The sequence below is a fragment of the Phragmites australis genome, chromosome 24, assembly GCF_958298935.1.
Source record: "Phragmites australis chromosome 24, lpPhrAust1.1, whole genome shotgun sequence".
In the NCBI taxonomy this organism is placed as follows: Eukaryota; Viridiplantae; Streptophyta; class Magnoliopsida; order Poales; family Poaceae; genus Phragmites; species Phragmites australis.
The window spans coordinates 13,639,752-13,663,176 of NC_084944.1; the positions used below are offsets into that span (position 1 = coordinate 13,639,752).

Genomic DNA, 23,425 nt, shown 5'->3' on the forward strand with positions numbered 1-23,425 from the left:
TACATGATAAAAGTATTTATACTCATAAAAAGTTCAAAATTTTCTGTGAGAAAATGTATTTGTTAAACCAAGTTAAATGCATAGTTTACTCTTTGCTAATCCAAAAATCATGAAACTAATTTTGTTAGTCTTCTTACATGATCCTATATCTTTTAAAAATACATAAACTCGTGAATTAGTTATTTTAACATACATGATTGTGTAAATATGTTGCGACTAGATTAATTCATAACTAACCCATCACACCTAAAAAATTAGTGAAACCACTTTATTAGTTTATTTATATTATGATTTATGTAGAAAAAATAATAGTAGACATGAAAAAGTTAATTACAATGCTATTTCTTAACATATTCACTTTATGTTTGTGAACTTTGTAAAAATCATAGAGAAATTAATAAAACTCTAAATAAAGTGAAATTAATTTTACAGATCCGCTTAAGATACGTTTTACACAAGAAAAATATGTGTTTGCATGTTAAATTTTTTCTTAACATGAGTTAATTACTGAGCCGCACGCTTCAATTTTTTCATTTTTTTCAAACTTCCTCCCTATAGAATATATGATGCAAACGACATTAGTTTTGAAATTTTTTTGCGGAAGGTCTTAGAATTGTGTCTAGAGTTTTTAAGATTTTTTTAAATTTTTATTTTTTCGAATTTTTTAAATTCAAATTCGGTTACCGTTTGGTTTCTGAAACCGAACCAAATCGAGATGGTCAGTGATTATGATTTTTCTCAGTTACCGTCGGTTTTTTAACCCTGGTTGTTGGAGCCTGGCTAATTCGTGTGCGCAAGTTGGCTGCTCTCACCTATCCAACCAGGCCACTCATTTTCTTTTTTGCAAAACTTTTGTAAAAAACTTTTTTATTAAAACTTTTGAGAAAAAATTACATACGACTTGACTGGTGTTGGCTGTCGTGGGCCGGCTCGCTAGTGGGCTGTCACGGGACAGTAGTACGTGGGCCCCCCGCGTCGTCAGAATAAGATTTCTGGTGTCGCCGGCTCGCCGCGCGCCGCTTCGCTGGCCACACACGACTACTCACCAGTTGCTTGTAGCTGTACTCCTCACTCCCCATGGACATCGACGGCGACGGCGACTGCGATGCTGGCGCCGAGTGGGTATGGGTGCGCCGGCCGTCAGAGGCGGAGGTCTTTGCCGCGGCGGGCGGGTGGGTCTCGGCGGCTGATGAGGAAGCGCGGCCGCTGAAGGTAGTGTTCGCGTCGCCGGCGAGGTACTTCACCGACGCGGCGCCGATCGGGAACGGCCGCCTCGGCGCCATGGTCTGGGGCGGCGTCGACTCCGAGAGGCTCCAGCTCAACCGTGAGTATCTCCACCCCCCCCCCCCCCCCCCGCCCGCTCCGTGCTTAATCGCTCTGCTCGTCTAGTCTCCAATTCAGTTCGAAAATCTTCGGGTCCATTGCTCTCTATCGGGTGTTTTCTTTTTTTTCGTCTTCTGAGATGGATCTATCCATCCAATCTTGGGATCTGTTAACGGGTATAGCAATGTGGGTAATTAACTGATGATCTGGGTCCCATTTCATTATGGGCAGTGGTCTGGTTGTTTCCAGGATGATGGGACATTGAGTTGTAAGTTTGGGAGCCACGAAGAGCATGCTAGATAGTGTTACACGGATAGGGGTGCCGACGTTCGATTCGGTAAATTCTAAAAACAGGACTCTCCAATTGGTCATATATACATATACATATACATATATATACATATACATATACATATATATACATATACATATACATATATATATATAATTTTATAAAAGAAAATTCATTTTAGAGAAAATATGTTGTGTAACTAATTTTGCATTGTAACTACTATTTTTTAAAAAAATTTATGACTGAACCACATAAATCCACATGCAAATGTATCACATGGTTAATAAAAAGAAAAGAAAAGAAAAATAAAGAAAAAAGAATAAAGGATTAGACGAGCTATTGGACTGTCATTTTATAACCCATCCAGTCGTTACTTTCGTACCTAACCCCTCCCGAGCGCAACAGCTGCCGCCTGCCACCTCTCCTCCCCTCACCCTAGCCGTTGCCTCCTCCTCTCTCTTGCCGCCCCAACTCCCTCTCGCCCCCGCCGCCTCCTCCTCTCCCCCAACGTCGAGGTTGAGATCCGCAAGTGGCCGGCGCTATGTGGAGCTTGAGGCTGAGATCCGCGGCTGCCGCCACCTCCTCTCCACGGTCACCACCTCCTCCTCCCCCACCCCTTCCGAGGCCGCCGCCTCCTCCGCCCCCCCCCCCCCCCACGCGGCCGTTGCATCCTCCTCTCCCCCCTCCGCCACCGTCGTCTCCTCCTCCTCCTCTCCGGACACGGCCGTGGTGTTTTGGATGTGTGTCGCGCCGTGTCAGATGCGAGTCGATGCGCAGATACACGTTGACACCGGAAAAAAATTTCGGACACTTGTGTCCTGGCAACACTGATCCTAGACCAAGCTACAAAATGTATGTACCCAAAGCTTATAGTATGAGTAGGCCTGCTGAAAAGAAAGATTTCTGGAATAATCGAATTGATGGTTTTATTATCAGACTGGGAGCAGTTTTAATGCATTTGCCACAAAGTATTGCATATCTGGTTCTGCTGTCATTTCTGTTGTTTGCTAGTATCATGCTGCAAAGATATGGCTCCATACCGGATGAAACTGCAAATCTAGTGAAAGTTCTCGTGTAAAATCAAATGTGAATGCCTCTAAAATTCTTGAAAAGTTACGTGAGGTAGTGGAGAGCATTATCTACATTTATGCAAAATTTCAAAGTAATACTCGATGCATTAGTGACATGCAAAAGAAAAAAAACTTAGGAAACAGTTCCTGTTAGGAGTATTAGAACCAAGGAATTTATGTGCCCTTAGGATCCTTTAAAGGAGTGTTTGTCTGATAGCAAACAGGATTAGTGGAGAGTAGTACAGCTCAACTCTTATATGAAACTAACGTTGAAGCAGTCCAGTCATGCATAAGCATAGCACACTGTCAATGCTCTACTATTAATGCACACCGGCAACTCCAAAAGTCCAAGAATCTTCGGTTTGAATCCAACAGTGAGCTATTACAACATATAAATACCATTCAATTTGTTAACTGAAAGAAACTAAATGAAGCACCATTACAGTTGCTAAGTGGAACAATGCAATAAATGTTTTGCTAAGCGTTTCATATCTCACTAATACCATTATTTAATCTTAAATTTTTTCAGTTATCAAAATCATGCCCTCACTTACATTAGGTATTTTTCTGAGAATTTATGAGAACTTGTATATTTTCATGTGTTCTCACTGTTGAAGTATAAATGAGTTGCTCACCTTTTTCCATCAACTTAGGTTTTTTGGTGGGTTAGCTGGTGCATGCAGTTTAATATGGTATCAAAACCAAAGTTCTCGAGTTCGGATCTTGGCAGGCGCAATTAAATAAAAAATATCAGATGGCTCCTATTTCCACGTTTGAGGCATGAGGGAGCCTCCACATGAGGGGGAGTGTTGAAGTATAAGTGAATTGCCTTCCCATCAGCTTAGGCTTTTGGATGAGTTCGTTGGTGCATGTAGCTTAATACTCACTATATTCGCATTTTCAGTTTTTTAACCTGTTGTTCTGCCAAAATTAAGGTGTAAAGATCGGTGACGTCCTAAGAAGGGGGTGAATTAGGATGTTTAAAACTATTTCGGCTCAAAAAACAACATAAGATAAACTTATATTAATTTCTATCTAAATGTGCTCTAGATTTATCTAGTGTGTTTACTCTACCGATCAAAGCGCTTGAAACCTATCTAAGAAGATAAATTACAAATTACAAGTAAGTAAATGCGGAAACGTAAATAAGGTAGAGAGAGAGCAAATTCGGCACAATGATTTTTTCCCGTGGTATCGACGGCACGAATGCCACCCCTAATCCACGTTGGACCTCCACAAAGGATATGCTCTCAGTCGGCACCCGGTCATGGCCTTTGATTCACCAAGTCACAAAGACAAGGTCTCTACCCGGATGAGCCACCAAGCTACCAAGGCAAGGTCTCACCACTAGTCTCTCTTCCGGTTCCTTGCCGTCGTGATCACTTTAGAGCTTGATTCACAAAGGCAAGGGTCTTCGCGTCCCCACACAATTACCTTGATGCCGCTCTACACCAAGTCGGAGAGTCAACAAGCTTGCCGGTGAGTCATCAAGACTCCAAGGTGCCAGTATACTAAGAGGTACACTGTTGGATCATTCTTTGATCCACTCTTTAGGCAGTAATCACCTAGTAACTCACTCTCTAGGCCTATAAGCATTAATCACTCACTAATCTTGTGCTTAATCGTCTTGGATGATCACTTTAAGCACTTTGGTGGCTTGTATGTCTTCTCAGGTGTAAATGAACTTCTTTGGACTCCAGCACACTCAAATGATTGTATAGTCTCAAACTAGCGCACTAGCCTTTAACCCAACGGCTCTAAAAAGCTGTTAACACCGGATAATCCGGTGAGAACAGTAGTATTAACACTGGATCATCTGGTGAGTACACTCTCACAAACTAGCCGTTGGAACACTACTCAAGCCTCTGTGAACACCGGATACTCCGGTGTATACTCCATCTTTATCACCGGACTTTCCGGTGAGTATACCTTAGCCATCTGAGCCAACATCATCTCTGTGTAAATTGCTTCGGTATATTCTTCGGTGCACATCACTTCAGAGCACCGGAGCCAACATCATCTCTGTGTAAATTGCTCCGGTATATTCTTCGGTGCACATCACTTCAGAGCACCGGACCATCCGGTGCGTTATCCTCAGCCAGCTGAGCCAATGTAACTTTCTCTGGAAAATATGTTCCGGTATACAAATCTTCAGAGCACTGGACTTTCCAGTGAGGTCACTGCATTCTCCATTTTATCAACAATGCTCCGGTGCATTCCTCCGGTGTGTTCAAATCAATCACCGGACTATCCAGTGGGGTCTTCTGCTTCTTTTTCATCTTTGCACTATTCATTATCCGATGTATTATCCGGTGTTACCTTGCTTCGTCACCAGACTATCCGGTAAGGTTTTCATGGCTCTGTCCCCCTTTGACAGAGTTGTTCCGGTAAGTGCAAATACTCTGAGCATCGGACCACTTTTTTCAATTCAACCAAATTTTATCCCGCTTCGGTGACTTCTTCATGTATTGCATCCATAAGACCTACAAACATATATTTTTGACAAACATGTTAGTCCTAATGTCTATGTTGTCATTAATCACCAAAATCATAATAATAGCCTAATAGGATCATTTTCGCTACATAAGTCACTACTAATTACTGAAATGATTGTGCAGGATCACTTAATCAGTCAATTGTGTTGCATGATGAGCCTTTTTTAAAAAAAAAGAGGGAAAAATTGAACATTGCTAGGTTTGTTTATACCTTTGTGAATGAAGAAAGCATGGTTTGTGATGTCCTATTTCTGGAGGTGACAAACTTCATAGTTTTAAGAGTGGAGTGCTGACAAGATTGTATTTAAAATCTGTATATCACAGTTCTATGACTTTCTTTGTAATTATCTTTGAGTTTTATTAGAGCTTGTTGCTTCGTATTGAAACTGTTTTTGATCACCTCAGAAAAAATGTTGCTGCAGTTGACACTCTATGGACAGGTGGACCTGGTAACTATACAAATCCCAAAGCACCTGCTGTTCTTTCTAAAGTAAGGAACCTTGTTGACAATGGACAGTATGCTAAAGCCACAGATGTTGCCTTTGGTCTGTCAGGTGATCAAACACAGGTATATATTGTATTTTTTGGTTGATAGAAAGATTGAAACTTTCCTCTTCAAAGACTTACCTGAGGTGAAATATTACCTGTGTTTTTACTGAAGGTCTACCAACCTCTCGGTGATATTGATCTGGCCTTTGGTGAGCATATCAAGTACACAAATTACAAAAGAGAGCTAGATCTTCATACAGCAACAGTAAATGTCACATACACTGTTGGGGAGGTAGTTTACTCAAGGAAACATTTCTCCTCAAATCCACATCAAGTCATTGCGACTGAAATCTCAGCAAACAAACCAGGAAACGTCTCTTTCACAGTGTCTTTAGCTACTCCACTAGACCACCAGATTCATGTGACAGATGCAAATGAGATAATCATGGAGGGTAGCTGTCCAGGAGAAAGGCCTCATGAAGACTACAATGCCTCTGATCATCCCATTGGAATTAAATTTTGTGCTATTCTTTACTTGCAGATGAGTGGTGCCAACGCCACAGTCCAAGTATTAAATGATAAGATGCTGAAACTTCATGGTGCCGATTCTGCTGTTTTACTCCTTGCAGGCGCTACCTCATTTGAAGGGCCATTTGTCAAGCCTTCTGAATCTAAATTGGATCCGAGAGCATCTGCTTTTACAGCATTAAATATGGCTAGGAGTATATCATATTCACAGCTAAAAGCGTACCACATAGATGATTACCAGAGTCTTTTCCACCGTGTTTCCTTGCAACTTTCACAAGGCTCTAATAGCTCCCAGGATACTACTGTATCTGATTGTGCTGTTCAAACGGTTAACTGCTCCAGATCAACAGACCTTAATGATTCTGTGAAGCCTACCGTAGACAGAATTATAACTTTTAAAGACAATGAAGATCCTTCTCTTGTAGAACTTCTGTTTCAGTTTGGTCGCTATCTACTCATTTCATGCTCGAGGCCTGGAACACAGATTTCCAATCTGCAAGGGATATGGAGCAATGACACATCACCACCATGGGAGTATGTTTTTACAACATGTTTTGTTTTGCTTTATTTTTGCCTTATTTAATTATGCCGTTATTGCAATAATATACTCTATAGCTTTCAACGGGAAACAACAGGATCAGCAGACAACTTTTCTCCCTAAATCCACCCTCCTAGTTGCTACTTTTATCTGGGTTACAGTTTGTCAAGTGTCACCAATCAGATACCATGTATTTGAGTGCCCGTTTGGCATTGTGGTGACTTATGATAATATCATTTGGTGGGACCTCTTTTATATGTTCTGCTATTTGGCTAAGCGTTATTTTCTAAGTCAAGTTGCAAAAAGAGATGTTGTAGTGTTCCAAATAACAAAACAAAATGAACGGAGATAGGAGGGGAATGACCATGGATAACCAATGTCCAACTTTAGCCTGATTTGACAAAGAAATTGATAAATTTTTCGGAGTTGCTTCTCCACATCAGATCTAAAATAAGCATAGCACAACAACTACAACTGAACCTTAGGTCCTCTTTAGGATAACTGTGGCTTCTACAGAAGCCATCTTATATCAGAACCTGGGAAACTTCTGCTTCTTCATAAGGATTGGATTCAGATGATGGTTCTGATTCTCTTGCCTTTGTGTTATGAGCCTTTTTACCATCCTTGGAAAGGTAGCAAGAGGTACCACTAATTATAACTTGGGAGGTACTAAAAATTGGTACCTCCCAAACTATATCTCCTAGGACACTCCTAAAATTGTGGAGGCCAGGTAAATCCGCAACCCAATGGAGCACATGTGCAAACTTCCCCACTCAAGTGCATTCCTGTGTCAAAGATGCCCAATTGAGATTTGAACCATGTTGGGTACTATTACACCAACAACTCCAACTGACCAAGATGTTTTTTATATGTCTTTAGTAAAATATATACATAATTGGTACTATCATCTGAGTTCTGCACATTTGATGGAATTCTTATTTTCACTATTTTCTACCAGTCCATATTTGATTGAACTTTATAAGTTTTTACATTCCAGTGCAGCTCCCCATCCAAATATAAATCTCCAAATGAATTACTGGCCAGCGCTTCCTTGTAACCTTAGCGAATGCCAAGAACCGCTGTTTGACTTTATCGGATCCCTCTCAGTCAATGGGGCTAAGACAGCAAAAGTAAGTTCAACATAGTAAGCATTATGTGAAACTTTGCAATTTTGTACCTTGCATGTCACTTTGAAAACCAACATTTCTTTCTACTTTCGAGTGAAATTACCAACTTGCCTGAATGAAGCATTGTTTGGATCATTAACCCTATCTGGATGGCAGAGATTTTTCTCAATTCGTGTTGATAATGTCTTATAATATGACGCTGTAAATCTGAATGCAGAGTTTGAAGTTTTAATTGCAGGCACTTGTGGTTGAATAGTTAGGAAGCATATACTTGGAATGTAACAAGTTATAACACGAATTATAATGCAGTTAGTAACATGAAAAGTGTGATTTTTAGCATGCATGATTTTTCTGCACCTGGACTGTATGTTTCCAAATACCTGAAAGTGGGTGTTCCATCCTGTTGACAGAAGGAATGTAGCATTTGAAGCAATGTAGCCTGGGGCTAGAAGCACTAAGAATCTTCTATGTCATGTTTTTTTTGCATCTTTTAAGTAAATCATCCAAACAACTTACTGGACCTGTTAATAAAGGTGAATAAAGGTCACTCATATTTTATATAAATAGTCCAAACAACTCTTCTGGCAGCTGAGGTCGCCAGGGGATTGCATGTAGAGGTGGCAGTGGCCAGGTGCATGCAGGTAGAAGTGGCAGATGTTAAGGGTATAATAGTCAAGGGTAATTATGGTAATCTCCTAGTCTAGGGTTTCCCTCATGTACTCTATATATTGCCCTCATGGGCTACATACCCTTGACTAGTATAGCCTTAACAGCAGAGATGATGGGGGGGGGGGGGTGAGGTTCTGCTGGTACTGCCTGGTAGAGGTGGAGGGTTGAGGCCATGGTAAGATGGCAGATATTTAAGGTGGATTTGGTTGTGCTGGTGTTGGCTGCAGTAGTGGTGGTGTAGGTGATTTTGCTGCTGGTGAATGCAGTGGAGGCGGTGGTACTTGTAGGGTGCTAGTGGTGGTTATTGCATCAGCACTAGTGGTGGAGATCTTCGCTGTGAGTTTGGTATTTGGTGAAGTTCTAGTTCCCAGTGAGGATGTTGCAATATGTAACATGATGGGCATTGTTAATGAGTTGAAGTGTTGATGGAGTTAATGAGTCACAAGATGGGCGTTGGTGAGGTAGTATTTGGGTCTTATAGGAGACTGAGTCTGTACTGTGCGTCAGTATAAGTGTTGATGAAGTTAATGAGTCCATATTAGTGTGCTGTTGTAATCTAACACTACCAATAAAAGTTGTGTGGCGGCTTGATGGACAATGCAGAATCAATCCCCAATTTCAGCAGAGCCTCCTATTTTAAAAGGAACTTTTCAGGCAAAGATTTTATGTTTTTCCACATCTGATGGAAGATATTTTTCCCTGGCAGGTGAATTTTGAAGCTAGCGGTTGGGTCAGTCATCAAGTCACAGACTTGTGGGCAAAAACATCGCCAGATGCTGGTGATCCTGTGTGGGCTTTATGGCCAATGGGTGGGCCTTGGCTGGCCACACACCTCTGGGAGCACTACAGTTTTACGATGGACAGAGTAATGAGATAGGCACAACATTGTGTTCCTCAGTGCCATGGAATACTTATATGCATTACTTAAGTTTATCACCATGAAAATAATGAATTCTATATACTTTCATATGCAAATATGAAAACAGTAGTGTCATCACATTTTTTGTTTGACAATGTTTCGATGGTACTTCCATTTCCTAGGCATAGTGTTACTATGAGTTTGGAAGCACGCCCACTATTATTTTGTAAGAAATGCTTTCTATCTTGCCGGCACACTTTCATATGAAGTATAAAAGTGTAACACAGGAAACTTTACTAGGAAAATGTGTTAGGACAAAAGCTAGGTAGATGTGTAGCATCAGAAAGATGCGTGGTTTCTTTTTTTCCTTATCAGATGACATGTGCTAGCAACAAAGTTTTGTACTCTGTAGCACGTTTAATTATGTGCGCCAACTAGTTTCACCAAACAGTGTGTTTAAGATGCTCAAGAGTTGCACATGCTACTCTTCAACATTATCCTGAATGTTGCACTAGAAGATTTAGACACCAGCTGTATTTATTTATTTTTAGATAATGGAAACATGTTCCGGCTTCTACACCAACTATATTTGTCCCTTATTTTCTTTATGTGCTAATATATGAATACTCCCTTGATGATATAATTTGGTGAATTCTATGTTGATTGCACAAACTGCAAGGTCACCTTCCCTGAAATTGTCGAACATGCATACAATTTAAACAAGATGGAGAGTACATTAGCTGCAATATTTTATTTCTTTCCTTGCAGCAATTTTTGGAGAAAACGGCATATCCACTTTTGGAAGGATCTGCTTCCTTTTTACTGGACTGGTTGATTGAAGGACATGGGGCATATCTGGAGACCAATCCTTCTACTTCTCCGGAACATTATTTCATCGCTCCGGATGGTAAGAAGGCTTGTGTGAGCTACTCAACAACTATGGACATGTCAATTATACGGGAAGTTTTCTCAGCTGTTCTATTGTCTGCTGATGTAAGTCTTTCATATTTTTCTGAAAGGAAAACTGGTTCCTTATCATGCAGATACTTTTGTGACATGCAATAAAGCATATTTTGCTGTAAAAATAGTATGATATGGATCATAACTTAATTTCTTGATTTATGTTTTTGTCATTAGAGCCTGTAGTTGTTTGCATATTAATAATGCATTGATAACATTCATGCTATTATCGTCAGATTTTAGGGAAATCTGACACTGATGTGGTTCAGAGAATCAAAAAGGCACTACCGAGTCTCCCACCTATAAAAATTGCTAGAGATGGTTCAATCATGGAGTGGGTCAGTGGATGCTCTTTAGTCTATCAGTCTATATCACTGATGTATACCTTGGTGCGGTTGTTTCTTAATACTTCTGTTCTATGGGCAGGCACAAGATTTTGAGGATGCTGAAGTTCATCACAGACATGTATCTCACTTGTTTGGTCTTTATCCTGGACATACTATGTCACTTGACCAAACACCTGACCTCTGCAAAGCTGTTGCCAATAGTCTTTATAAAAGAGGTGCGCTTTTGTTATACAAAAGTAGCATTTACTAGATTTTAACAGTTGTTTTCTATTTAGTTTCCATTTAAAACTGAAAGAATATGAGATGGGGGAATACTCGGTTTAACTATTCCCAATAGAGCCGGATGGCTTATATAGATGTACAGGGTGCTAAACTAGGTAAGAGATGAGCTATACATAGTAAGAGATCAATCCCTCTAAACTAGGAAACTACAGCTACCCTTTCTATACATAAAGATACTTTCCATACACATGGATCCTTTATATACATGGAGATCCTTTCCATTCGGTCAGGATGGGTCCAGTCAGCTAGGCGGTTGGGCCTGGATAGGAGATATTCTAACACCTTCCCGCAGTGTCAACTTGGAGCTTCACGGATGTTGAGACTGGAGTGAGAATCTTGAAACACTACGGTTGGCAGACCCTTGGTGAAGATATCCACGTACTGAAGGGTCGTCAGGACATTGAGAATGCGGATGTCGCCGAGAGCCACCTGTTCGCGCACGAAGTGCAGATCAATCTCCACTTGTTTAGTCCGCTGATGTTGTACTGGGTTAGTGGAGAGGTACACAGTACTGATGTTGTCGTAGCTTGGAGCGTGCTTTGATCAGTGTGGTGCACGGGTTGCATATAGACATGTTGGCACGCTGAAGAATTTTTGCGGCATATTTTTCCTAAGAGAAAAATGTCGTGGGAGTCCTGACGCTCTAAGATGCTTAGGAAGTAGTGGAGGTTGCCCAAGTCGGTCATTGTGAATTTGTTCCGGAGAGCGGTGATGATCCGCTGAAGCAGGGTTGTGCTTGACGCTGTCAGGATGATGTCATCGACGTACAACAGGAGGTAGGCCGGCTCAATAGATTGGTCCTGTCGTGGAAGACGAAGAGGGAGGAGTCCATCTTGTAGCCGCGGAAGTTGATGGAGATCACAAAAGTCTAGAGGCGGATGTACCATGTGCAGGGAGCCTGCTTTAGGCCTTAGAGCGATCGATCTATTGAGCCGGCAGACGTGATTTGGCTTGTCGGCATGGACGAAGCCGGAGGGCTGCTGGTAGAAGATTGTCTCCTCGAGCTTGCCATGTTGGAAGGCGTTCTTGACGTCGAGTTGGTTGATGGGCTAGTTGCTACAGATGGCGAGGGAGAGAACAACACGGATGGTGGTCGGCTTGACGACGGTGCTGAAGGTCTCGTCGTAGTCGATGCCGGACTGCTGGGAGAAGCCACATAGAACCCAACGCGCCTTGTAGCGTGCAAGAGTCCCTTCGGAGTTGTACTTATGACGGAATATCCACTTACCAGAGATGATGTTGGCCCACGGTGGAGGCACGAGGTCCCAGGTGTTGTTGGCGCATCTCGCCAGATGGGGTCGTTGAGGGTGTCGCGGTACGTCTTTGGCACTGGCGACATGGTAGTGATGGATGCAGTGAGAGCGTGGCGAGCTTTGGACCGCGTAACCATGGGGTGGCCAACTGACTGTCGCATCATGGGAGCCAGGTTGGGCATGTCGGTGGCCCTGGTCACTGCAGCAGCGGCTACTCCCTAGAGGATGGCCGTGCCTGTGGCTGCACTGACCGCCATGCTATCGGTCGCTGCGCTACGTCACGTTGTGGAGGGGCGCCGTGAAGAAGTGGGGCGCCACATCGACTTGGAGGGCATCACGTAAAAGTGGGGCGTCACGCCGACCTGGAGGGGTGCCGCATCGGCAACCGTGCCGACCATCGCGTCGGGTTGAGTCGTTGGCCCAGTGGTCGCCGACTGCAGACGTAGAGTGGAGGTGGATCTGTTGCTGCCACGGAGAGAGCCGCCGCTGCAGCGGTAGGGAGGACGTCGGCCATGCTGAGTCGGCAGCCCATCGGTCACCTCACGCGGCCGTTGGCTGTAGACGCGAAGCTGAGATGCTGTCACGCCCGGGACAACACCGGCCGCCAACGTGTTACTTGTAGATGTACCACCAGTTAGAGGGCCTCCTGTTAAAAGATTAGTGTCTGTATTGAAAAAAATGATATGTGCTAGACAAAGCCGGTGTTCATGAAGCAAATGGAAAGGTGGCTTCATCAAACACCACATGGTGAGATATGATGACTCGATTTGGCGCCAGATCGAGGCAGTGATAACCTTTATGATTCTCCGGGTAACCGAGTAAGACAAAGTGATAGAACGAGGTGCTAATTTGTGTGTTATGGTGGCGGAGACGTTAGGATAACAAAGGCAACTGAAAACACGAAGATGGTCGTAGGTGGGAGGATGACCAAACAAGGCCTGGTATGGTGTGGAGGAAGGTAGAGCTTTTGTAGGGCACCTATTGAGGAGGTAGGTGGCGGTGTGGAGTACCTCGACCTAGTAGCGAGGAGGCATGGTGGCTTGGAAGAGCAGTGAGAGAAGGACGTCATTGATAGTGCGAATGGCACATTCGGCTTTTCCGTTTTGCTAGGATGTGTAGGAGCACGAGCGGCGGAGATGAATGCCGTAGGTGAGAAAGGAGCGTGCGTCATGATTGTCGAACTCTCGGCCGTTGTCGCACAGGATGTTTTGAATTGTGTTGTGGAACTGGTTAGTGACATAAGCATGGAAATTGCGTATGGCAGACTGGTTTTAGCTTGAGAGGAAAAACCCAATAATAATTTGTAAAATCATCAAGCATTACAAGATAGTATTTGTAACCAGAAATACTGGGTACAGGGGATGTCCACAGATCACAATGAAGAAGTTCAAAAGGTTTATTAGTGCTAGAAACTGAAGCAACAAACGGGAGACGAACATATCATTCGAGCTGGCATGCATGACAGAGGGATGATGCCGCTTTATTTATAGCGGTAACGTTGCTAGCGCGAAGGCTGGAGAGGGGTTGGCTGCTGACATGACCCAGCCGTTGGTGCCTGGTGTCGGTGGACGCTGTGATGAAGGCGTGATGACAATGAACAAGTGGCGCGAAAAACAGGTACAGGTCACCGGAGTTATTGCACCTAAAAATCACGTTCTTGGTGCGGAGATCTTTCACAAAGGGGTCAAACTCGACCAAACAGAAATTGTCAGTAGTGAATTTACGGACAGAAATAAGATTAGGGGAAATCATAACATTGGAAAGAGTGAGGGGTTTGGTTGCGCGAAATTCAGCATAGCCGGAGGCGGTGACGGGAAGAATGGAACCGTTACTGACAACGACCTGTGTTCTGGTTTTCAGGAGTGGGAAGAGGTTGGTGGAGGTTACTCGATCGGCGGACAAGTGGGAGGAGGCACCTGAGTCCATGAACCAGGGTGCCTGCTGCTGTATGGACATGGTGTTCATGGCCTGGATGAGGGAGGCTTGATCCCATGACAAAGTTATAGGAAGTGGGAGACTGTACGCGCCAGGTGCAACAAAGCCTGGGGTCGAGGGTTGAGGATGCCTTGGCCGGCCCTAGGCCACATGGCGCCCTAGGACACATGGCGCCCTAGGACCAGGGGAAGAGTGGGGTGCCAGAGCCACGTGTGTCGTTGCCGTTGTTGCCGCGGACACCACGACGGTTGTTCTTGTTCCTTTTGCCGCTGTTGTTTCCTCCAGAGGGGGCGTTGGAGGTCCTGGTGCCAGTGCCGTAGCCAGTTGAGTGGCCAAAGGTGCCAGCGGGTTTGGTGTTGGTGGTGGCCACTAGTACCGTGGAGGAGCCGGCTCGCGTTGCAATCTTGAGATCTGCCTCCTCAAGAAGGAGAAGAGAGCGCGCTTTGAGGAACGTTGGGAAGGACGCCTTGGTCTTGATGACTGTGGCAATGTTGCGGAAGGGGTCGAACAGACAGCACAACATGGTGAGGATGAGTGTCCTCGAACACCTTCTGGTCGAGGTCAGCGAGAGCGTCGGCGAAGGACTTCAGACGTTGGGAGTACACCAAAATGGTCTGGTCGCCCAAGTTGCGGAACTCGGCCTCAAGGGAGAGGGCACGCGCCATTCTGTTGTCGCAGAACAGTCCCTCTAGACTAGTCCATAGTCCAAACGGTGTGCACAGAAGCACCGAGCACGATGACGATGGAGAGTGTCTCCTCAGAGATGGACACGTAGAGCAGAGAGAGAACGGCATAATCCGTTGAGTCCCAAGTGGAGATGGCGTCGCTGGTCCTTGTTTTGGTGTTCGGCTTGGGGGAAGAGCCATATATGTGACCTCTGGCACCAAACTTGCCAACACGAACTTGGAACAGTTCACGCTAGCGGGAGTAGTTCGGCAGGTGAAGCTTGAGTTAGAAGGGGATGTGCGTGTGCACATTTATGGTGGAGAGAAAAAAATCTTGTGGGTTGGCCATAGGGGACGTGATTCGGTGCTAGGATGAGGTGGGGCGACGGCCTGCAGGAGGTGTGGGGCGCGCAAGAGGGAAGGAGGGTGTTGACCTGCAGTGGAGCACGCAGGAGGGGGGAAGCACCAACCTGAAGGATGGCATAGGAGGAGACACAAGACCGGATCCTAATCTGATACCATGAAAGAATATGAGATAGGGGAATACTCGACATAACTATTCCCAATAGAGTCGAATGGCTTATATGGATGTACAGGGTGCTAAACTAGGTAAGAGATGGTAAGAGATGAGCTATACATGGTTAGAGATCAATCTCTCTAAACTAGGAAACTACAACTACCCTTTCTATATATAAAGATATTTTCTATACATACGGATCCTTTCTATATATGGAGATCCTTTCCATTCGGTCAGGATGGGTCCAGTCGGCTAGGCCTGGATAGGAGATATTCCAACAAAAACGAACATCTTTAGCTTGGGGAATTATTAGTAAGAGCGTCTTTATTTCGAACAAGAGTTTGCTAGATGATGGCCTGTTGTCACACCCGGCTTTAACGAATAAAATCAGATGCGATTTATGTGTGCTCATGATATTTAACACACATAAGGACGTTACAGGTGAAGTAACAAAAGCAATATTTTTATTAAATAAACGTCTTTTATTAAATAAACGTTAAACTTTTACATCAATTGACATATATTATCTTCTATGAAGATATCTGCAGCTGAACATAAGCATTGGTGCCCAACAACACCGCAGGCAACCGACCGGGAGACGCGCGTCTAGAACGTCACAACCTCGTCTTGATAGTCTTCAACATCTTCACTCACAGAGCAGCAGCACACATGTCGCATGCTATAGAGAAAATAGCAAGTGTGAACACATGATGCGCTCAGCAAGTGTAGGAAAGATAATGATATACAGGCTTATATCAAAGAATAGGCTAACATATGGTATATTTGAGTAAATGCAAGTAATGAAAACATATTTAGACTCAAAAAGCATTAAACAATTCTTAAGTGAATGTAACCCATACAATCTAACACCCAGCATACAAGGTTTCCCATCTTGTATACCATAATCGTCTAGTACTCTCTATATTATAACCAAAATTATAACCAAACCTATAACCACAACCCACTAATCATGTGAGGATCCTAGTCTCATAACCGTGAGCACGACTTATATATCAGATTTTACATTATACGGAGGTTGTCTAGTTTTCCCCACAAGTCGTGATTTCTCTGTTGTCGTGTTAGCTAGACGATAACACACGCCAGTGGTGTGTCGTCCGGAAAGTCACTTCAAAGCTGTTACAAAGTTTCATCCAGTATGTACATACCCGCTAAGTTCCACCGACGCCAAAAGTGGTTTTCGCCCCACCCAGAAGCTTCCTTTTGCGCCTTGTAGTTTACAGAAAGTTTTCACCCTTTCCTTCCACTACATATGTCATACCACTAACCAAACGATTCTGGCCTTAGCCGTCCTCACACATCCATTCTTCCGTTTGGCATGCACAAAAACTGGAATTCACTAATTAATAGGCCAGGCATGTCCCATACCACGTCTCGTGATTGGTACGATATTTTTGGGTTGTCGCTCCACGAACCGGTCCTTACTTAGGTTACTTAAGCAAACACTAAATCAATAACATAACCATGACAACCACCAAAACCACTTTGGTCAAGACTTAAGGTTTTATGTTGCTAGACCATTAACACATTAACGATCATTATTGTATATGTTCATTAATAAGGTATATGACACTTCTCAACATCTCAAAAGCATGGCTAAACAATCTACCTACTAAAGATACCTAACCATAAACCATCTAGGTTTCAAAGGATGATAAGTGAAAATCTAGAAAAAAAACCTAATATAGGTGAGTACCCATCGTATTGACAGACATTGCATGCAATTTTGTAAAACATAACAGTTTAAATCATAGGTTTAAGATGATTAAGGACACTTGCCTTTTACATAATGCTGCTCAGTGTTGTCGAAATCTTGGTCTTGAAGTCCCTTGAACTGCTCCGGAACTTTATTGACTAATCGCGAGAATTACTGACAAACAACACAAAGGAAAACATTAAGAATAACATATCAAACATCATTAAAATACTTTAAAAACACTATGGTTGGATATGGATGATTTTAGAAACATTTAGATGCAAGAGAACAGCTTTCGGGAGATGGATTAAACTGAAAAGAAAATGTTGATTTACCGGAACTTTCTTTCTATGGGAAAGGTTTTATTGCACAATCATTGCGTGAGGTTTAAAAACATCATTGCGCAAGATTCAAGAAATGTAGGGCAGACCAGATTTTGCTGATTAGGCTAAGGAGAATTATGTGATGCTAACTTGGCATGCTATGCAAGTACCATCTTGGATTAAAGAAGGGATACGCTAGATTAAAGAAGGGATACGCTGAGATCTAGTCTCGACCATCTATGATGGATCAAAAAGGCCGAAGGTTGCGCTTCTATGTTAAGGATAGTACTGGTGACTGTAGCGGTGGTGGTTTGGTTTCGTCGAAGACAGCGATCGGACACATGGCCACTGACATCGATGTTAGACTTCAGTGGTGTTTTAGTGAAACGAGGGAAGTATAGCGTAGAACGCGGAAAGACTAACTCAGCAGTATGGTTGGTTTTGGAAGGGGTCATCCGAGGTAGCGACAAAACAGCGATGACTGCTGCTAGGTTTGGTGGTGACTGCGAACAGATGCAGCAACGAAGATGCTAGCGTTCCCAGAGACTGGCTATGAAATTTGAGAAACCGTTTGAACAGAGGCGTTCATATATCCTGAGAAAACAATGCTATGGCATGGGTTTTGATAGATCATCCCCTGAGAGAAAGAACGATCAGCAGAGATGAGACGAGTGATGGTTGTAACATACTGTGGTTGGCATTTGCGTTCTGGCTGTGTCGCTGCATAAACATGGATGGGCTCTTAGGGTCACGTCGAAGACTCGATGGGACACGCCGTGACGCGGTTGATGCATCCATACGGCTTTCAGATTGACGGGGAACGCAAATGCAAATCCGGTGCACGCGCAAAACGCGTCCAGAAACCGGACAACAGGCATGTCAACCTTGATTCCAGTGGTTTAGCTGCTCTACTGACCGATCTGGTTGGTGAGGGCGTCGGAAACATCATAGGACATGCGCTGGTGAAAGGGCTTGGCAAACGGTGCACTAGTTGGCCGGGAACGTCAATGCCAATCAGCTACAGCGCGGCTGTCCGCGACGGCGATGACCGTGGCGGCGTGGATCGGGCTTTGACCAGGGCTATGGCTTGGCTAGGGACTTAGTATGATGGTAAAACAGTACTAAGGGAGGAGAAGAAAGGGGGTCCTCACCTTACTTTGATGGTTGAGGAAGGAGGATTTGTGGAGAAGACGATGTAGCGCATCACGGGCGGCGACGGCTTCAGCGTTACGTTTAGGGCTTGGGGGCGTGGAATAGGGGTAGGAGAGGGCGTGCAACTCATTTATAGGGCTAGGGGTGGCTGGTTGAGGTGGAGTCCAAGCCGAACATGAATCGGGTTCGAGTTCAAGTCGGTTAGGATTTTCTTTTTCGTAGCTCTCTATTTTGAGGACGATATCTCCATCGTCCGGACTCCAAATTGGACGTTTCTGGACTCTAAATTGTACTACTCGAAAAGATCTACAGCTTTGGTATTCATTGGAACTAACGCCGTCTTGATTTTGAAAAATGCACCACAAGATAAACTGTTTGAATTCAGACTTATCTGCGCAGCACTGATTTCAGTGGCCATAACTCCTAGCTCCATTATCCAAATGGGGACTTCTATAGCTTCAAATCGAAGCTCTCGATGCGACCTACAACTTTGATATTATCAAGATTTGCATTTGAGGCCGTTTTAAACTCCGAAACTTCATGGGAAGATGAGGCTATCTAAGACTCTGTGAAAATTTGCAGATTTCGTGGATCCTTTATTGAGCTATCTAGAAGACTTGGCTAAATGTTTGGACTTGAGCAAGATTGAGCCCAAGGACATTTTAGGTATATCTAGGGCTTAGAAAAGAAACTTTTGCAGAGAAATTTGAATAGGGTTTGAATTTGAATTGAGCTTGGAGTGAATTTAAGAGAAACAAAAAATGAGATTGAACAAGAATAGGAGTAGATAAAGAATTTGAATTTGGATTTGGGTAGAATTTGGGAAAGAGAAGAGATTGGCTTTAAACAAGGATTTGGATAAGATTTAAACAGAACTAAAGAAGGATTAGGTATGATCAAGGATTGAATAGACGATGAATTCTAGAATTTTTAATTCAAACCATCAAGATCCTTAACTAGCTTACTGCAGGGTTTTGTAAAACTTTTTTAAAAACTTTTTCACTTAAAACATCAAAGAGAAAGAAAAAGAACTCTAATGCATTTACCTAACTCCTAACAAAACTTAGCATGCAATGCACACAAAATAATAACCTATTTTGATTGATTGTTTATGAAAATAGGTTTTAAACCTATTATACTGGTGAAGCTATTTAATAATCTTAAAATTTTTTAGAAATTTGATAAATCTGAAAATCAAGGTGTGACACCTGTTGAGGTTCTTCTTGCAAGACGACATGTTCATATTTCAGTAACATATAAACCTTATATATATATATACATATTTGGTACTCCTGCGAGTATGTACTCCCACATACGTATCTCATTACATAGAGAGTATCTTGTGTGATGAAATAGTATATATATGGAGCATGTGAGTATATAAGATCATCCAAGTGGTATGTATAGTTTTTTTAGGTGGTTTGCACATATTTTTTTTAAGTGTATTACATTCTATGTACAAATACAAAGATATTATCAAAATCTAATAAAATTGATGGACTTCTTTTCTATTTTTCATGTAGTTCACATCGGAATATCTTAGAATGAGTATATAAGTATACTCATAGTGACAAATGAGTATATCCAGTTCATTTATGTGGTATATTATAGTATGGATTATGTACTCCCAGGAGTATAGACTAATTTTACTATATATATATATATATATATATATATATATGTGTGTGTGTGTATGTACGTACATATATGTATGTACATACGTGTATATATGTATGTATGTATGTATATGTACGTACATATATGTATGTACATACGTGTATATATGTGTATGTATGTATGTATACTATATATATATATATAATGTGCTTAAGTTCAACTCTAGTTACTGTTGTGTTATATTAGTTACAAGCTAAAAAATAGTAGAGTTACAATTCGTGAGACAGAGAGTTACAATTGTCTAATGATGTACAACCTAAAGAACACGGTTGTAATCGTAATACAATATAAAATGTAACTCCAGTCTTTATAATTGTAATTGATTGTAACTCGTTAGCTTCGCTTGTTACAATTATGTACTTCTGGACGCACAGTTGTAACTGGTCTATCTAGTGAATTGTAACTGATAGTTTTTTGAGTTGTAACTCGGGGTGGTGCAACGGTAATTAGAGTTGAGCCTAAACGCAGAATAGACTCTAACCATATATATATATATATTCCTACAGTATCACATTTTTTTACTTGTAATGACATTCTATGACAGCCAATTTACAAATTTATCACAATCTGTGTTGTCTACCATAAATGCTAACTTATCCGTTGTGTAGGTGATGAAGGCCCAGGGTGGTCTACTTCGTGGAAGATGGCCTTATGGGCCCATCTTCACAACAGTGAGCATGCATACAAAATGATTCTGCAGCTAATCACATTGGTAGATCCAAAACATGAGGTTTCAAAGGAAGGAGGTCTATACAGCAATCTGTTCACGGCACATCCACCATTCCAAATTGATGCAAATTTTGGGTAAACATGATCACTCAGTACGAATCCAGATATGCATCCTACATTCCTAAGTAATTTTATGGAACTAAACTTGTTTGACCAAACTATCAGAAAGCTACTCTTTTAAGGAAAATATCAGGAAACTATACATTTAATAATGGGCTTTGACCAAAACTACACATTCTATGGCATACCTGTCGGAAATCTAAATTTTCGAAACTCTAATTCCATTCAACAGATTTTCATTAATTGGACCTACCTGTGGTAAATGGTAATTTCTGTTGGTCGTGTTGTCTAAGAAGAAGATGCGACACTGATCAATTATGCAGCATCATTAATGGCATGACACCAAGGGGGACCAAAAATACTTGGGCTACTCCACCCACACCTTTGCCATGTCAACCAGTAGGTCATAGCTGATGCTTCTGGCCCATGTGGCGGTTGCTCTGAGTCTGTTGACTGGAACGGAAATTTGTAAGAAGTCTATCTTTACGATAGATACGTCACATAAGTGTAGTTTTGTGAAAATGACCCATTAAGATTGCAGTTTTATGACAGCTTATAAGATTTCAATTTCGCGATAGCTTATTCAAACTATGTGTAGTTCCGTGAAATTTACTATGAAACCCTTGCATCATGGAGTTGCAGCTCGGTTCCACAGGCCTTTTAAAACAACCACATTGGGGAGGGCCAGAGGCTTGCGAAACACTGAGAACCATTAGCCACTCAAAAATAGCCCTTGCAATAGTCTCATTTCTATTTTTTTACTATCAGCTAAGTCCATGTGCTAATGGTCTTCTCTTACAGATTCCCAGCTGCATTATCGGAAATGCTGGTGCAGAGCACTGGGAACGACTTGTACCTGCTCCCTTCTCTACCGCGTAACAAGTGGCCTCATGGATGTGTTAAAGGCCTGAAGGCCCGAGGTGGCGTGACTGTAAACATCTGCTGGAAAGAAGGGAGCCTTCATGAAGCTCTACTGTGGTCTAGCAGCGACCAGAATTCGCTTGCAAGGCTGCACTACGGAGACCAGACTACCACCATCAGCCTCTCGCCCGGCCAAGTTTACAGGTTCAGCAGGGATTTGAAGTGTTTCAAGGCTTGGTCACTCTGAGAACGTGCATCTGCTGCAATCGGAAGGGAGAATATGTTGTGGGGAAAATTTAAGAATTTTTTGAGAAACCAGCAAATAATCAGTCTCAATAAATCGTTGCACATATCAAACTTCTTTCTTTTTGTGTATTTCATCGCTCGCTTGAGCAACATTGTGTTTATTCGCATTTCAATGTCTACAGTTTTATACATTTCTCTGGCCCGTCATATACTGTGCATCTGTATTCTGTCAGCGTTTCATCAGACGACAACAAGCTGCAGAAAAGGTAAGAGATGAAATTGGCGTAAGTCTGGTTCCTTGCTTCCTTAATTGATGAAAGATTCTCTAGCTGTTGGCCTCACACCTTCATCGCCCATCTTAGTTTCCTTCATTCAACACGCTATTGTCTATAGTTGATAGTTTCTCTTTCATGCGAGTTACAAACATTTCTCTGCAAAGTATCTTTAGTGGCCTTATTTCTTGGCAATTTGGACACCACCACAATGATCAACACTGACCTGTTGTTTCGATCCGTTGGCATTGTATCGGCTGCGAATACTGCTAGCCTACATTGGAAGTGACCAGGTAATATGTGATGAAATTCCAGTAGGAATCCTTTGACGGTTGGTACTGCTCATTTCCTGAACGGGTCGATGAATAACAAATGTGCTTCCTTGCTTTAAATGTTGCCCTGCTCACCTCTTTTCATATGAGAACTTGAGCGGTCCGGATTGCTGCTTGTACGATCATGTCTGTCTCATCTGGGAAACTTGTACACTCGGCATCCTAACTTGCAAAGCTGGCACATTGATCGTTTTGGGTTTGTCTTGTTCGTCATTTGATGCAATAGCTGCAACACGCTTGTCTGGAATGCACTGCAGCAGAGTGTGGGCATCAGCCGTGCCTCGACAAATCAGCAGCGATGTGGCGTGCACTCATTCTGGATGTGTAATATATGTGCACTCTGCCCTCGACAAAATGATTATAGAGGAGTCTCGTACACTCATTCTGGATGTGTAATATATGTCCGTGTACTTGGCAAGTAATGCCCGCAATGTAAGGGTTGGAGAAGTATTCTGGAAGTGTTAGGAAGTCCAATTCCTACGCCACAGAACGCTGCACGTTCGAGGAGTCCAATCAATCACTCCGGTCTTGCCGCTCAACCAACACCGGCTATCACTCAACAAAGCTTCTACAATGTCGCCTAGTCATTGCATGTACCAACTACCGATAGATATCCCAACAACTCTGATATACTTTGTTGTGTACATGCATCCCAGTACTCTATATATAAGACTCGATCCTCATCAATAAAGGTTATCCACTCGAGTTTA

The 23,425-nt window shown here is 42.7% G+C and overlaps 1 protein-coding gene across 5 annotated transcripts; it reads left to right on the forward strand.

Annotated features, from left to right (window-relative positions):
- Positions 1-1,004: 1,004 nt before the first annotated feature.
- Positions 1,005-22,302, forward strand: LOC133907538 (alpha-L-fucosidase 2-like). 5 transcript variants are annotated; one of them, XR_009907980.1, is made up of 10 exons: positions 1,005-1,324; positions 5,603-5,748; positions 5,842-6,731; positions 7,733-7,865; positions 9,238-9,396; positions 10,159-10,383; positions 10,587-10,688; positions 10,777-10,912; positions 15,888-18,855; positions 18,938-19,564. XR_009907980.1 is itself a non-coding variant. In XM_062349593.1 (10 exons), exons 1-10 carry the CDS (start codon positions 1,078-1,080, stop codon positions 22,110-22,112), a joined length of 2,541 nt encoding a protein of 846 aa, XP_062205577.1. In that variant the 5' UTR covers positions 1,005-1,077; the 3' UTR covers positions 22,113-22,302. The 5 variants fall into 5 exon arrangements, 4 of the variants coding, with proteins under 4 accessions (XP_062205577.1, XP_062205578.1, XP_062205579.1 ...); XM_062349593.1 differs by lacking the exons at positions 15,888-18,855; positions 18,938-19,564 and adding exons at positions 20,824-21,019; positions 21,806-22,302; XM_062349594.1 differs by lacking the exons at positions 15,888-18,855; positions 18,938-19,564 and adding exons at positions 20,824-21,019; positions 21,806-22,302 and having other exon boundaries at positions 5,621-5,748.
- Positions 22,303-23,425: the final 1,123 nt, after the last annotated feature.